General features: G+C 30.4%; 1 protein-coding gene and 1 long non-coding RNA gene across 4 annotated transcripts; one reads left to right on the plus strand and one right to left on the minus strand.

Moving 5' to 3' along the window:
* Nucleotides 1-231: 231 nt before the first annotated feature.
* LOC107953516 (uncharacterized) lies at nucleotides 232-6,205 on the plus strand. Of its 2 annotated transcripts, none has more exons than XR_005916045.1 (3): nucleotides 232-492; nucleotides 960-1,045; nucleotides 5,969-6,205. It is a non-coding gene; the product is annotated as an uncharacterized lncRNA (long non-coding RNA). The 2 variants fall into 2 exon arrangements; XR_005916046.1 differs by lacking the exon at nucleotides 5,969-6,205 and adding an exon at nucleotides 4,377-4,850.
* A 3,070-nt stretch (nucleotides 6,206-9,275) lies between these two features.
* On the minus strand, nucleotides 9,276-12,368 carry LOC107953515 (uncharacterized). Of its 2 annotated transcripts, none has more exons than XM_016888841.2 (5): nucleotides 11,856-12,368; nucleotides 11,640-11,773; nucleotides 10,452-10,575; nucleotides 10,268-10,374; nucleotides 9,276-9,575 (listed from the first exon to the last, which is right to left on the minus strand). In XM_016888841.2, exons 1-5 carry the CDS (start codon nucleotides 12,151-12,153, stop codon nucleotides 9,534-9,536), a joined length of 705 nt encoding a protein of 234 aa, XP_016744330.1. In that variant the 5' UTR covers nucleotides 12,154-12,368; the 3' UTR covers nucleotides 9,276-9,533. The 2 variants fall into 2 exon arrangements, with proteins under 2 accessions (XP_016744330.1, XP_016744329.1); XM_016888840.2 differs by having other exon boundaries at nucleotides 10,452-10,599; nucleotides 11,856-12,320.
* Between the last annotated feature and the right edge of the window lie 4,041 nt (nucleotides 12,369-16,409).

Genomic DNA, 16,409 nt, shown 5'->3' on the forward strand with positions numbered 1-16,409 from the left:
ATGTAACAGCTTGGTTTTAGTTAAACCGGAACAGTGGTTTTGGAACCACTAATCCGAGGTTAAAAAATTAGTTTAATAATATTTTTGATGTTTACAGCATGTGATTATATATGTGTGAAAGTTTCGTGATTTAATTTTATAGTTTCGTGATTTAATTTTATCATTTAATATCTCAATTTGAGAAAAAGGACTTAATCGTGTAAAATGCAAAAGTGGCATTCTTTATGTTAAAAGTGTTTAATTGCTATGATTTATTAAACCAAAGGTCCTTATGATGATATTAGACCATTGGTTGTCTAAGTGGACATTTATGGACAACCATTATATGATTTGCATGTTATATCATTAAGGGTAATTAAGTAATTTGGTATTTAAGTTAATAAAATTAAAACAAAACAAATGAAATTCATTTTGTTCATCTTAGTTGACCAAATTTGAAGAAGGAGAAGCCATTAAAATACCTTGAACATTCAACCATTGCATGATTCATTAGTAAGTTCGTTTTTACTCGATTTTTGATGATTTTTACGTTTTTAAGATAATTGCTTCGTATACTAGCTAACCCGTGTCTTAATTTTCAAAATTTTTGATGATTTTGTGAAATGCCATTGATGAATATTCAAGATTTTTGTTGTTTGATGATGGAAAATAAATATTTGATGTTAGATTATCATGTTTTATTAAGTGATTTTTGATAAAAATGCTTATTAAGGATTAAATTATGAAATTCGTAAATTGAGGGGCTAAAATGTGATATCAATAGAATTTATGGATTGCGATGGACATAAGGAATATTTGGACAAGCATGAGTATATTGAAATATTTTGTTATTTTGAAATAGGGACTAAATTATAAAAATGTAAAATTTTGGGGGCAAAAGTGTAAACGTGCCCAAATGTGTGTTTTGGATTAAATTGAATAAAGTTGTGATTGAATAATCTGAATTTGATATTATATAGAGCAAGAAAAGCAGAAATCAGAGTTAGATTGGGGAAAGTCGAAAGTTATCGAGTAATTGATCTGATTCGCCAATTCCGAATACGAGGTAAGTTCGTAAGTAAATAAATATTTTTAAAATTTAAATATAAATGTTATATACATTGTTGAAATTAATTCGTACATGGTTATATATTGTCGATATTGAATTGTTTATGCATATAGGATGCCGAATTGGATTTGTATATGATTATATATTGCCGAACATGATTCATGAATGGTTATACCTTGCTGAATTGTTTGGTATATGGATATAAGTTGTCGAATTGATTCGTATATGTTGTACCTTGCTGAAATTAATTTGTACATGGTTATATATTGTCGATATTGAATTGTTTATGAATATAGGATGTCGAATTGGATTTGTATATGATTATATATTGCCGAACTTGATTCGTGAATTGTTATACCTTGCCGAATTGTTTGGTATATGGATATAAGTTGTCGAATTGATTCGTATATGTTGTACCTTGCTGAAATTAATTTGTACATGGTTATATATTGTCGATATTGAATTGTTTATGAATATAGGATGCCGAATTGGATTTGTATATGATTATATATTGCCGAACTTGATTCGTGAATGGTTATACCTTGCCGAATTGTTTGGTATATGGATGTAAGTTGTCGAATTGATTCGTATATGTTGTACCTTGCTGAAATTAATTTGTACATGGTTATATATTGTCGATATTGAATTGTTTATGAATATAGGATGCCGAATTGGATTTGTATATGATTATATATTGTCGAGCTTGATTCGTGTATGGTTATACATTGCCAAATTGTTTGGTATATGGATATAAGTTGCTGAATTGATTCTTATATGGTTGTACATTGCTGAAATTAATTCGTACATGGTTATATATTGTCGACATTGAATTGATTATGAATATAGAATGCCGAATTTAATTTGTGTATGATTATACATTGCCGATGTAACATGCCAATTTTCAGTAGTGTTAGAACAGTGATTTGAGATCATTAAATCCGATGAAAAAGTTAGAAAATTTATTAATTAATAATTATAAGTTAAGTGTGATTTTAGAAATATTTTTGAATTAGTGAATTTTGTGATTTAAAAGAAATTATTAGGTAAATTGGGTCGAAAACGAGGTATCGAGACCTCAATATTATAAACTAAGTCGTAAATATTTTTATAAATATTTACGGAGTGTCATTAGGGTAGTATTAAAGTTTCGTTAAGAAATTTTAATGTTTCGATAGTTAATTGATTAAAAAGGGACAAAAAATGAAAAAATGTATTCCCGAGACTCTGTTTCGGTAAATCGGATTCGTAAATATTTATTACAAATATTTACGAAGTTAGTTGTGTGGTTAATTAGGTTTTAATTAAGTGAATTTGTCTAAATTGAGGTTAATTATGAAAAAGGATTAAATTGCAATAGAGATAAAAGTTTAACTATAAATTAAAGAAAAGTTAAAAGGATCAAATAAGAAATTATGCATTTTTCTAAAGTTGAGTCGGCATTGCATGATAAAAATCTTAGATTTTTTTTAAAGTATGTTACTATTTTATTATATTGTAAATTATATTAATTATATTATATTATTATATTTTAAATAAACAAAAAAAATTGTTGACAAATATTTGGTGCATATGATGACATGTGGAAAAATGAAATACATATATTAGTAATTATTACATACTTACTTATTATTTAAGTAAATAATTTTATATTATTATATTATTATTATATTAAACTAATTAAATAAAAATAAAAGATAGAAAAAGAGGATAGAAATAGAATATGCAAACGAAACAGAGAAGGAAAGAAGGAAAAGAAAGAAAGAAAAGAGAAAATTGAGGTTTTGAGGTTCCAAGCTCAATTGCTAATGTCGTGCAAGAGTCATTGTCCGAGAAAGAAAAAGAAAAAAGGTGGACAAGAAGTGATTCGAGAGAAATTTCGGTTAGTATTACCATAATTTGAATTTATTTATTCATTGTTGAAATTTAAATTAATATACATGATAAGCAAATTGAGGTGAGTATCACGATTAAATTGAATGAAATATATATATACGTATTGGTATTGAATTGTATATTGATTAGAAAGTGGGAAGTGAATCTGAATTGAATGGTGATTGAATCAAAAGTGAATTTGAAATAGAAAAATTATTGAATCAAATGGTGATTAAATTGAAATGATTTGAATTGAAAGTATGAGAAAGTGATTGAATTGAAATGTGATTCGGAAACCCTATTAACTAGTCAGGCTGAGTCGGATATAGTTGGCATGCTATAAGATTTGAAGAGTTCAGGTATACTTCGACCTCGAGTCGATGAGACATTGGGTGTCATACTGTTACTTCGGATAGATTCGATGAGGTACTGGGTACCAACTTACTTTGGCTTGGCCGATGAGACACTGGGTGTCACTTTATTGCTTCGAACTATCCGATGAGGCACTGGGTGCCATTCTGGTGTGTTTGGTTGGATCCGTGTATCCGCCAAAGTCTGAGTCAAGTTAATAGGGGTAAATGAATAATATTGATAATATAAATTTTATTGAATGATCTTGAATATGAATTGAAATAAGATATTAAATCGAGATATGGAAATGAAATGTATGAACCATGGGTTCAAGAAATAGATAACGATATAGTTCATGAAATGGTTTTGGTAGTATGAGATGATGTAAAAATATAAGTAAAGAAAAGCAAATTGAAATAGCTATTGTTGAGAAATGAGAAGTGAAAATAAAATGATTTGAAATAGTGAAATAATATGTGAATTTAATTGAATACAAGTTATTGAAATTTATTTATGGATCTAATGAATAAATTGAGTGTTAAAAGATTATAAGTGTAAATTGATTATAAATGAACGAATCGAATTAAAAGATAGTTATTATTATTGTTGTTGAAACAAGTTGATTTAATGTATTAAATGTTTATTGAAAGATTAATGGTATAAATTGAATTAAGAAATAGTGTATGAGTTGATTTGAATACAATTTTATAAAATTAGATATTATTATTATTGAAACATATTGGTCTAAATGTTTTAATTTGATTATTAAAAGATTTAAAGTATAAATTGGATATAAATAGAAATGATAATGAATGAGTTGATAAATTGATTGAATTTGTATGAATTTGGAATGAGTTATTAAAATGAGATGTTGAAAATCCAATAAAATTTAGATAGTGAAATAAGGTATGAATACAATTAGATATAAAATTGAAATATTGCTTATTTTATTAGTGATCAAGTTGTTTTAAAGTATGAGACAATTAATGAATAATTGTAGACATAAATTAAATGTATATAATTTATCGATTAATGTTATAAATTTGCATTATGGTAATACCACTGAGTATTCTCATGCTCAGCGTACGGTTGTTTCCGTGTGCAGGTTAGTAGAAAACCAGTGTTCGGTCCAGCATTTAGAGTAATCCCGACCTCAGAAAAATTTTAGTGATGTACTTTTCTTTTGATAACGTGACATGTACCTAAGTAATGTATATACCTAAGTGATGTATAGGGATTAGTCATTTTGAATGTTTGTATCTAAAGGAAGATGTGTGAGTATGTGATAATGTTTGGCTTTTAAAATGGTTAAGTATGAATATGTTTCGTACTATGTATGTTTAGGTAAATCATGCATAGAAATCATGAAAGAGTAAAAATTTGCAAAGAAACCGATTTCAAGCAGCTACAGTGATGTGACTTTGAAAAATCACCTAGGATAGTATATAATTAGTTATAAGGTGAATGATATGTAGATTGAAAGCTTATTGAGTCTATTTTCATGGAAAAATAACGGTTTAACAAAACGAATTTTATATTTTGAGATATGTGAATTTTAATGAGACAGGGTCAGATCTGTTTTTGGAGTCCCCTATTCTAAGTTTAGAAAATCATTAAAAATTGTAAAAAAATATTTTCGAGCTGTATTTTACATGCTTAGATTCCTTAATGAGTCTATTTTCTGTAGAAACAAGTGAGAATATCATATGAAAATCCTATAATGAGAAAATTTATTTTTAGTGGCAAGAGGTCAGGACAGTCAAGTGGTGAAACAAGGGAGAATTTAACTAATAAACTGTACTAATTGGCTGAATATAAAATTCTAAAAATTTTATGGTGGGAAGATATATGAGTCTAGTTTCAGGAAAAATTTACGGAATTAAATTCTGAGTCCCGTAGCTCGAGTTATAATTAATTTAGTAATTGATGCACGATTGGATAGATTTGTTGTAAATAGTGAAATAAATTTTCAAAACAAGTTTTTATACTCCGAATTAGTAAGATAAGCTAAGTAATGCCTCGTGCTTGACTCCGGCAACGGTCTCGGGTAAGGGGCGTTACAGCCGAATTGATGGGTATATCGATATTCATTGCTGAATTGCCTTTGTATATGAATATATATATCATTGAATTGATTTGAGCATTGGATGTTTGGTTTTGTGTATGAAATGATTTAATTATGAAGCCGATAGCTTTGAATGAACCTTAGAAAATGTATTTGATATTGATAACATGATAATAGGACTTCAAGGTGTGATTTCATGTAAGACCATATCTGGGACATTGGCATCGAAGTAAGAAAACGGGTAAGACCATGTCTGGGACATTGGCATCGTATATGATTCGTATAAGACCCTGTCTGGGACAGTGGCATCGATATGTGTTAACATGTAAGACCATATCTGGGATATGACATTGTACAAGTTTTATAAGATTTCTGTGTGTTCTTAACAAATCCGAATGTGAATTTAAACTAAATGGTTCAGGTATGTGTGAAATTATATGTTTATGAAACATAAAGGTAAGTTTAGCATTTAATGTAATAATATGAATACATATGAGTTAGTTAAACTTATATGTGTTTGTGATATGTTTGAATTCAATTTAGTTGAATTGAATTTATAATTTTCATTGAAATGATTTATTTGCTTATGGCTTACTAAGCTTCCAAAGCTTACTTTGTGCATTCTTCCACAGTTTTATAGATCATCGAAGTTAGCTCGGACTCGGGGATCGTCGGGAAATGTCATCGCACTATCGATGATTTTGTTGGTACTTTTGAAGCTTTGTATATATGGTATATGGCATGTATAGGCTAGTGAACTATTAGTATATTTTTTAAATGTAATTCATGCCATGTGATTTGGCTTGGAAATGGTGTATATGATGGAATTGTGTTTAGCATGCTTATTATGATATTGGACGTTTTGATGATTAAATGATGGCAAAGAATGAATATGTTTTATGAATGATTGGTCGATTATTTAGGTACGGTTCTAATTGGTAAAAAGAAAAAAGAAAAAAATGAAAATGAATTGACTGTTCTGAACAGTGTTTTGGATCGATAATGCCTCGTAACCCTAATCCAGCGATAGATTCAGGATAGGGAGTGTTACATTAAATGTTACTTTGGTCATGCTATACAGTTGTTGGATGTGTACATAAATGGTAAGTTAGTAAGTATACATGAGTTATGCCATGTGTATTGGGTAATGAAAGGTGAGTTGTTATAATGTAGATGTTATAATGCCATGATATGAGTTGAAATGTATATTGAAGTTAAAATGTTTAGGAGAAATAATGAATTTGTGCTATTAATGTGAAATTAGTGTAATAAACATGAGAATCATTATGTCAATAAATATGAAATGTATTATTATTGGAGTGAATGTATTTAAAATATCACTTGAACAATTTGTATTAAAGTCCCATTTGAATTATACAATAGGACATAAGTTTGTTTATATTAGGAAAGGTTAAAACTATAGACAACATCTCCTATTCCTACTTTGAAAAATAGTTAAAATTATATAAAATGAATTAGAGGATGAGTCTAATAGTTCTAAAAACCTTATTAAGTCTAGTTTCTAACGAAATAAACAGTAAATTTATCCAATTTATATTTTGGGATAAAAATATAATCAATTGAAGGGAGATCAAAGATATTTGGCAACAGCTTTGTCCCAACTTTGAAATTTTCCTAGCATGAGTGTAAGAAAGAATAAATTTTGGAAAAATTGTGGTTGAAAGTTTCATGAGTTTCGTTTCTAAAATACTAAAATATCAAGCAGATCTTAATTTCTAAATTTTTGAATTGAGAAATAAATAATTTAGTCATTGCTACTCAAGTAAAGAATTCTGTTTTGAAAGACTAAATTTTGTTGAGTCAATCGAATGATTATATTATATGCTTATTAAATGCGTATTTAAATGGTAAGTATCAAATAGATAAATGAATATGTATGAATATTCTTATGATACTATGAGAAATGGAATATGAATGATAAGGTGATAACTAAAACTTATTTGTATTAGTATGGTTGAAAAGGATGAATGTACCATCTAAATGTTACTTGATAGTTTTTTAGAGCACTCGGTGTCTGTGAGAACATATCGAGAGTTCCCCAGAGCACTAGGTGCTCATGAGCATTAATAAGTTCTCCAAAGCACCGGGTGTCCATGAGAACACATTACTAGCTCTAGAGCATTGGGTGTTTGCAAGCATATACCAATGTATTCGATAATTCTCTAGAGCACTGGGTGTCGGTGAGCAAGGGTTTGGTGTTCATTATAAAGAAGTGTTTGGTCCGGTAGTTAGACTTGATACCATCAGATTAGTAGTGACACTGGCAGCTAAAAACAATTGGTTAATTTATCAGTTAAATGTGAAATCAACCTTTTTACATGGAGAGTTGCAAGAGCAGGTATTTATTGATCAACCCCTGGTTATGTGAAGCATGGAAGTGAACATAAAGTTTATAGATTGAAAAAGGAGTTATATGGGTTAAAACAAGTTCCAAGAGCTAGGTACAGTCGCATGGATGCCTATTTCAATATGAAAGGTTTTCAAAAATGCCCATATAAGCATCCACTTTATACAAGATTTGAAGATGGGAAGCTTGGTATTATATGCTTATATGTTGATGACTTGATTTATATCGGGAATGATATTGCATGACTTAAAAATTTTAAGCATTCAATGATGACCGAGTTTGATATGTCTGATCTTGGTTTGATGCATTGTTTTTTTGGCGGGAATTGAAGTGAAGCAATTTATTGCTGGAACTTTTATTTCACAAAAGAAATATGTTAGGTCTATTTTAGAAAGGTTTGGGATGCAAAATTGCAATTCTGTCACCTCATCTATAGATATAAGGCTGAAGTTAGAGAAGAATTATTCAGAGAAAAAGATTGACAGTACGTACTCTTTACAAACAAATCGTAGGAAGTCTGATGTATTAAACAACCACTAGACTTGAAATAATGTACTTTTGTAAGTCTTACTAGCAGGTACATGGAGAATCCAAAAGAAACTCATTTGCTGACAACTAAAAGGGTTCTTAGGTATTTGCAAGTGAATATGGTATTTTGTACAAGAAAGGAGAAAAGTAAGATCTAATTGGGTTTACCAATAGTGATTTTGCCAGTGATAAAGATGATAGAAAAAGTACTTTGGCTTATGTGTTTATGCTGGGTTCATGAGTTGTTTCATGGTGAAGACACAACAAGTTGTTACGTTGTCTACCACAGAAGCAAAATTTGTGGATGCAACTATTTGTGCTACTCAAGCCATTTGGTTGAAGAGCATACTTCCAGAGATTCATTTTCACCAGCAAAAACCAACTACAATTTACTGTGATAACAATTCAGCAATTAAACTTTCGAAGAATCTAGCATTGCATGAGAGATGTAAAATTTCACTTTCTGCCGAATCTCACCAAGGAGAAGATCGTCAAAGCCCGAGAAACAAACACAATTAGAACTCATGCCACACTTGGGGTGTTGAACACTCTTAACCAATTAGACCAATTCTCATTTAATTAATACATATATATTTTTTAAATTATAAAAATAGATTATTTAATGGATTAAAAAATAAACACGTAAAATCACACGTCACACATATCACTGGTATTAGATAATAAATTGACTCTTAAAGTGTGTTTGGTTGGGTGGGTAGAAAAGTGAAAGGATGTGGGGAGGGAATGAATTTTGAGTATGCTTGATTGGAAATAAAAATGAGAGGAAAAGAAAAAAGAAGGATTATCTTTCAGACCGAGAAAAAATAAGAGAATTTAAAATTATACATTTTCAAACGTTTTATTTTCTTTCGTTCCATTTTTCGAACTCTACCAAGTATTAGATTTAAACAAAATTATTTTTTCTCACGATAAAAAAAATTTAATTTTCCATCCTTCAAATTTCTTCTACCCTACGAAGGCCTTAATTTTAACAATACAATTGTATCATTGTGCATATAAAATATAAAATGAATCTCACATTGTTATCACATCAATCATGAACATGCCTTTTTTTTTCCATTTTATAATTATTTTTTACATCAAATGCATTACTAGACATTTGAAATTTGTCAACAATGCATGTAAACAGGATACAAAATATAGAAGTTAAACTAAATAAATATAAAATATAAAAAAATATGGAAATGTATATCATATATGACAGTAGGTTCCAATGGCTGCGCAAATGTCCTTTATGTAACGAAGGGTTTTATGTGCTGGTGGCGCAGGCAATTAGCTCGTCAAAATTTGAAATTGTTCTTCAAGAAACAAACCACTTCTTGCTGCAACAGGTCAAACAAACACAACATCACTACAGGCTCTCTCAACACATTTCTATGTTATTTGAACTTTTAATTTTTTAAAATATTTGTGAATATTTATATGCGAGTACAGGGTATGATCATCCATATGAAAAAACAGAAATTAAATACATCTATAATAACACTCTGTTTTTATCTGACACTCACATGGAAGATGGGGTAGTTTAGAAGTTTTTATAAGATGCTATCACCTTTGCTACTAAATAACAAATTTGCACTTGTTATCATGTTAGATGTTTGAATGGAGAACATTATATTAAGAGTTAAATTGTATTTTGCTCTTAGTTTCTTTATGTTAGATAAAAGAGTAAATTGATCCGTTTTATTAAAATTTTTATCAATTTCTACTATTAAAAACTGGTATAGATGATGAAATAACTAAACAGTTGCATGTAAGTGCACGATGCTGACATATAGAGACCAGTTTTTAACCGTAAAAATTGATGAAATGTTTAACAGAATGACCAATTTGTTTTTTTATTTAACGTACAAGAATTAATCTACCCTATTTTTAATTAAAGGGGGCAAACGCAACCTGACTCTTAGTACAAAAGCCTTTATTATACTTTTTACCGTTGTTTGAAAGTAAAAAATTCAAGAGCTTATATTATGATGTAATGGAGTCCAAGGGAACGAAAGGAAGAGGAACTTACCATCAAACAGAGGATGATACATGCAGCAGCGCCAGGAAATAAAGCAAACCAAAAATTTAAGTGGTGTAACTTAACTCCATCAATGAATAGAATTGGCAAACTGGCAGCTGTTCTCAAAATTAGACCATCAGATGTGGGAATGGATATATATATATAATGAAAGCAATGGGTAGAAGAAGTATACCTGGTGGATGATTGGAACGTGTAAGGATCATGAAAGCTATGGAAGCGGCAAGGGCGGCGCTTCTAGCAAGCCAGCCAGGCCCAAATACTGAGAATGCCGCAACACCGATTGCTGCACAACCTATCTGAGCCATGAAAATATTGTACTTCTGAAACATCATTCAGCTTTTCATCACTTGCCTATACTTTTCATCTCTATATATATAACTTGTAGTTAACAGGCCAACATATATAGAAAATATGCATATGCTCTGTCTCTGTCCTGTGAAAGTTAACCTAAGAAAGATCCTTAATTCCTCAAGTAATCTATGCTATCCGAATTTGGGATCAACATGGATATTTTAAGAAGAATAAAAAGTTGAGGCAACATCACTACCAAGTAGTTGTCGTACAGGGTACCTCCATAGATACCTTTATCGACACAGTACTCTCAACGGCCGACTACTTCCATTGGTCATGATCAAACTCGCCAACAGATCTCTATCATCAGTACTGTTCGCTCTGAACTTAGGGAACATCCAAGCTGCCACTATTAGAACGACTATCATATTGGCATGACAACAATCATTCATTTTCCGTAAACCCTATAACTTCACATCATCACCTGACAATATAACATAACCACCCTTAGGAGCGGCCTTGCCTACCCCTAAAAGAAATTAGAAAACTAATTTTTTTTACCCTTTAAAATGTATAAATTTATAAATCCCTCAAAAATAATTAAATTTTAGTTTAATCCTTTAAAAAATTATAAAAATATTAAATATTACAATTGTAAAATTGTAAAATTGTATTATACCTCTTATAAAAATTTATAACTTATTTCCAACCCTTCCAAATTTTTCTAGCCTACTACCCTCATTGCAGTACAATAAGGAGACCTGTCCACCTATGGAAGTCCATCACGTGACCTCTCAAACTCTCTGTATAAAAACCCTAAACTCCTCTTCTCTTCCTCTCGACGACTCACCGCCCTTATTGGATGAACTGACCTCCTACGTCCACCGTTTCTTCCTCTTTTATTTGGTATCAACAATAACCATAGAAACTTACAAAACTATAAATGAGAAATTTCTTTAGAAATCCCAACTCAGTCTAACAGCCAATTGAACCCAATTGTAGGTACAATAATTAGTCATGAACTCTGATGCTAAGAAAAGGTCTAAAATGGGGAGCACAAGTGAAATACCCGAGCAGCAGGAGAGGATGGAGTTGCAAACAGGACCGCACAAACAGCTCCTAAAGGTGCAATTGTCATTGAAACCCCTTTTGGTGCTAATATTTGATCCATCTTTCCCAATATCGCCATTGCAGCAAATGCTCCTGCTCAAAACTTCAAAATTAAGAAGCTGGAAATTAAATGTACTTAAAAAACATCTGCACATTTTTGTATAATATTACTAACCTGCAGAAGGCCAAATGATGTCACTGAGAGAAGGAGAAGCAGCAGAGCTTTTCTCTGGTTTCCAAGAATCCCAAAGCGGTGCCGCCGCATTGCTACTGCTTGATGCTACCACAACACCATATCCCCTTCTTTTCTCTTGTCTTGTCCTTTGAAAAACACCAAATCTCTGCAAAGACAACAGTGAATTCAAACATGTCGAGGAAGGTGATGGTTTCAATGTTCTTGCTGCTGCTATGATGGGATTGGTTTGATGATTATAATAGTAGCTAAAACTCGTACTCATGAGTTGGGCAGCCATTAATTCCTTAATGTCTTAAAACCCACCACCACCGTCTCCTGAATGAGACAGCAACTGCAATTGGAGATATCATATCATATATATGTTATGTGGTTGATTTTAAAAAGGGAAAAATAAAAGAATATATGTGATGTCTTATAATGTAAGAGAGAGATATAAAAGACAGCTGACCATTGAGAAAGGGCGGTCAGACATGGACTTTTAGAGGGTTCCAAAGGTCATTCCTTCGAAAAGGCAATCCATGGCTTAAGAAAAGGAAACCTTCGGTTGCCTTCTTTTCCAGCCAATAAAATGGACCATATTTTAAATTATTTTGTCTTTTTAGTGAGAGTGTTGACAATGTTAATTTAATAGTCAACTTAACTAGTATAATTTGCCCCGCTCGGAAATTTATTACAAAATTTATTTTTTACTTCTATAAATCATAATAATGTTAAAAAATAATGCAAAAATAAAAATATTGAGTTTCCTTAAAAAATATTTTCAAGTTATTATAATATAATTTTTAATTATTTTTTAGTTATTATCATTATAAATAAAGGTTAGTATTTGGTACACTAATAGTGTGTTATTTTATTTTACAAACGGCTTTAAAGAATTGTCATGTATCTCTTTTTCTTATAAAGTCTAAAAACTCTACACCAAATATAATTCTTATAATTAATTAATAATTTTATTCAAACATAATATTTTATTATTCTGAGAAAATATAACTTATTTTGGTCTAAGTTTAGTAACAAAATTAATTAATTAATTAAAGGTATGGACTTAATTGAACATTCTAATGCTTCAAATAGTGACCTAATTGCATAAGCAACAAAATGTGAAGGATCGAATTTGGAATTAACCCATTATCCATTTCCCCAAATCCCACAACATTTTCCCTTTGTGCAGGTGTCATCAAGCGACCACCCGTGGACACTCTTTCTAATATAGTTGCAAGTATGAATTCTATTACGCTTCGTGTTGAATCAATTAATTTTTTAGATTATTATAAAATAAAATTTTGAAAATTAAAATATGTTTAAAGTCTATGCTCTTTGTGAAATTTAAATTTAAATTTAATTTTTTTAAAGAAATTTATTCAAAAACATTAAGTCTAATTGTTAACATCATTAAAACCCTTTTTTTTTTTTGGTAAAAAAATACAAAAGGAACTTTTACATCCAAATCATTCTGGCCTAGTCAAACTCTCTAAATCATCTTGAGTAAGATTTAAAACATAATCAGGCAGTTGCAAGAAACTGTAGAATCCTATCTCCCTGCCAAGGGCATGTCTAGCTAATGCATCTGCTGCTTTATTTCTTTCCCCGTAGACATGTTGTATTTTCACTTCCCATTGATTTTGAATCAAACACTTACCATCCCGAGCCACTGCAAAATGAGGAATCCCTGACATAGGACTCAATTGTTGGAGGCGGTGCCCTAAGTGTAGTATCTTAATCAATATACACTTGTAATTTTTTGAACAAATTGGTTAATAAAACAAATCATTGATTACAATTAATATACTTTGTATTATTGTCCTTAAATGGTTTTTGCATGCAAAGCAAAATGGAAGCAAATGTTGCTCATTGGTTGTCTAATTATTAACTAATACTAAGTTGTATTACGTGGTCGGATCGTAATACGAAAAGATAATTTGTATTAGTAGACGAACCTAAACATGTCTTTAGTTTAATCAGAAATGAGCAAATCGATTGAAAGACTAATATGTCGTCTATCAAGTCCAATTGGGGAGATGTCTTGTCTTGGGTGTAACAACCCATTTTCAATGAAACCGTAATAGTGGTTCCAGGACCACAAATTCGAAGTCAAAAAATTTATTTTACTATTATTTTATGGCCTCCAGTATGATTGAAATACCATATAAAATTTTAGATAAGAAATTTTACTGTTTACATGCTTAATTTGATAAAAAGGATTAAATAGCATAAAGTGCAAAAGTTGTGTTTTAATAGCTAAATGTATTAAATAGCTATAGAATTTTAAAGTGGAGGTCCTTATATAGTAATTAGCCATTAAGGTTGTTAGTGGATAAGTATGGTTTGTTATTATTGAAATTTTGATTAGTTTTTAAGGTTAAATTAGTAAATAGGTAATAAATGATAAATTAAATAAAACAAACTATTATCATCCATTGTTATCATCTTCCACCAAAAATTTAAAAGAAAACCTAGCCATGGAAGCTTGAAATTTCAACAGGCTTATTTTGCTCAATTAGGTATGAATTTTTGTCTCGTTTTTTATGATTTCTATGTTTCCGGGATCGTTGTAGCTTAATCTAGCTAGCCCGGGGATTAATTTACAAAATTGTTAAATTATTAGGATTTTAACATTGATGAATATGCTTGAATTTTAAAGTTTGATGATAGAAAATGAATGGTTGTTGTTAAATAAATAATTTTTGTAAAGAGATTTTTGGTAAAATTATCAATTAGAGACTAAATTGAAAAAGGTGATAAATTTATGGTAAATTTTGTGAATTTTGTGAAATAAATGGGCTGCTTTTAATATGTATAAAAATCGACTAGGCTTAGGTAAGGATTAAATTGCATGAATTTCATTTTTCGAGCTTAGGGACTAAATTACAAAAGAATTAAAAGTATAGGGCAAAATGTTAATTTTGTCAAAATTCCATGTTGGATTAAATTGAATGAGAATTATATTGAAATGAGTTAAATTCATTCGTACAGATCCTGTTAGACATCGTAAAAAGTTAGATCGAGGTAAAGAGAAAATATCGGATTAGTCACCTCCGTATCTACGTACACTCGTCGAGGTAAGTTCGTGTAATTAAATTGTATATTTATGTGTTTTAAATTGAATTAATTATTTGTGAATTGTATAATTGCCATGAATGAATACTGATTGTATATTCGAAAATTATTGAGCCTCGTTTGAACCTTAGGAATCCGTAGGATACAAATGACATGTCATTAGGGTTACCGATTTCAGCTCTTATGAGCTTACCGTTATTCAGCTCAGAGGAACTTACCGTTTACCACTCGTATGAGCATACATGTACATGAATTGACGGATTACAATTCAGTACACCTCGTGTGTACAACCCGCGTATCCAATGATATTCTAAATGGTTCAAAAACACTGTTCTGTTATTAGTTTATATGAGTTCGATACGAACTAGTACAAGTATTTACATGAATTACATGGAAATGATTTATATATGATATATGGATACATGGTATAGATGTTACATGTATATGGAATTTGAATAGTGGTTGAATTCATACATGTTTCTTGATATTATATGAATTACATGACTAACATAGTTGTTGAGGATATGTGTTTAGGCTTTTGGCCAAATTGAGTTGGATATGTTTTGTATGCTTACCTTAAATGTGATTAAATGGTAAGTTAATTTCTTTGTTATACGAACTTACTAAGCTTAAATGCTTACTCTGTGTTATTTTTCGTGTTTTATAGTGATTCAAAAGCTCGTTCGGGTTGGAAGCTTATTAGAGTCGTATCACACTATCCATCGGCTCTTTTGGTACTTTCGGTTAATTAATTCTGGTTATAATGGCATGTATAGGTTAATTTGGCCAATGCTGGCATATAAGTGTTTTGTTGAGATTAGTCACTTATTTGGCTTGTGTTTTGTATATTTTGATGTATATATATATATATATATATGTGGCCTTATCATATTTAATGTGTGTTTGATATGGTTGAATGATGGAAATTAAAATGTGGTTTGAATATGCATATAAGATATGTTATATACCTTGGTGTGATTTAGTGCTTTGTTATGGAGAACTTATAGGTATATTGATGATTGGTTTAGAATAATATATTTGGTACCAAATGGGTAAGCTTTATAAATGACCTACATGATAGGTTTTGGTACAATTATGCATATATGTATTTGGTCACTTAGGTAAATTTGGATACATGGTTGACATATTTGTATATTGTCATTTGAAGTGCCTAAAGGTATATTGGTTGTATGTGATAATTTTACTTGTTTAAGGCTAAATTTTGGCTTGTTTTGGATGTCTAATTATGATTTGTATATATGCAAAATGTTGCGTGTAAATGGATGTCAAATTGGGTGAGAAATGTGGCTTGTAAAATGGTCTATTTTTGTCTACACGGGCAAAGACACGAGCGTGTGTCTCAGTCGTGTATGACACATAGCCAAGTGACATGACCGTGTGACCCAAGTCAATGAGTTACACGGGCTGAGACACGGTTGTGTATTCTTACTTCGAATGTCCACACGGCCTAAGACA

Source organism: Gossypium hirsutum, chromosome D07 (assembly GCF_007990345.1).
Source record: "Gossypium hirsutum isolate 1008001.06 chromosome D07, Gossypium_hirsutum_v2.1, whole genome shotgun sequence".
Lineage (NCBI taxonomy): Eukaryota > Viridiplantae > Streptophyta > Magnoliopsida > Malvales > Malvaceae > Gossypium > Gossypium hirsutum.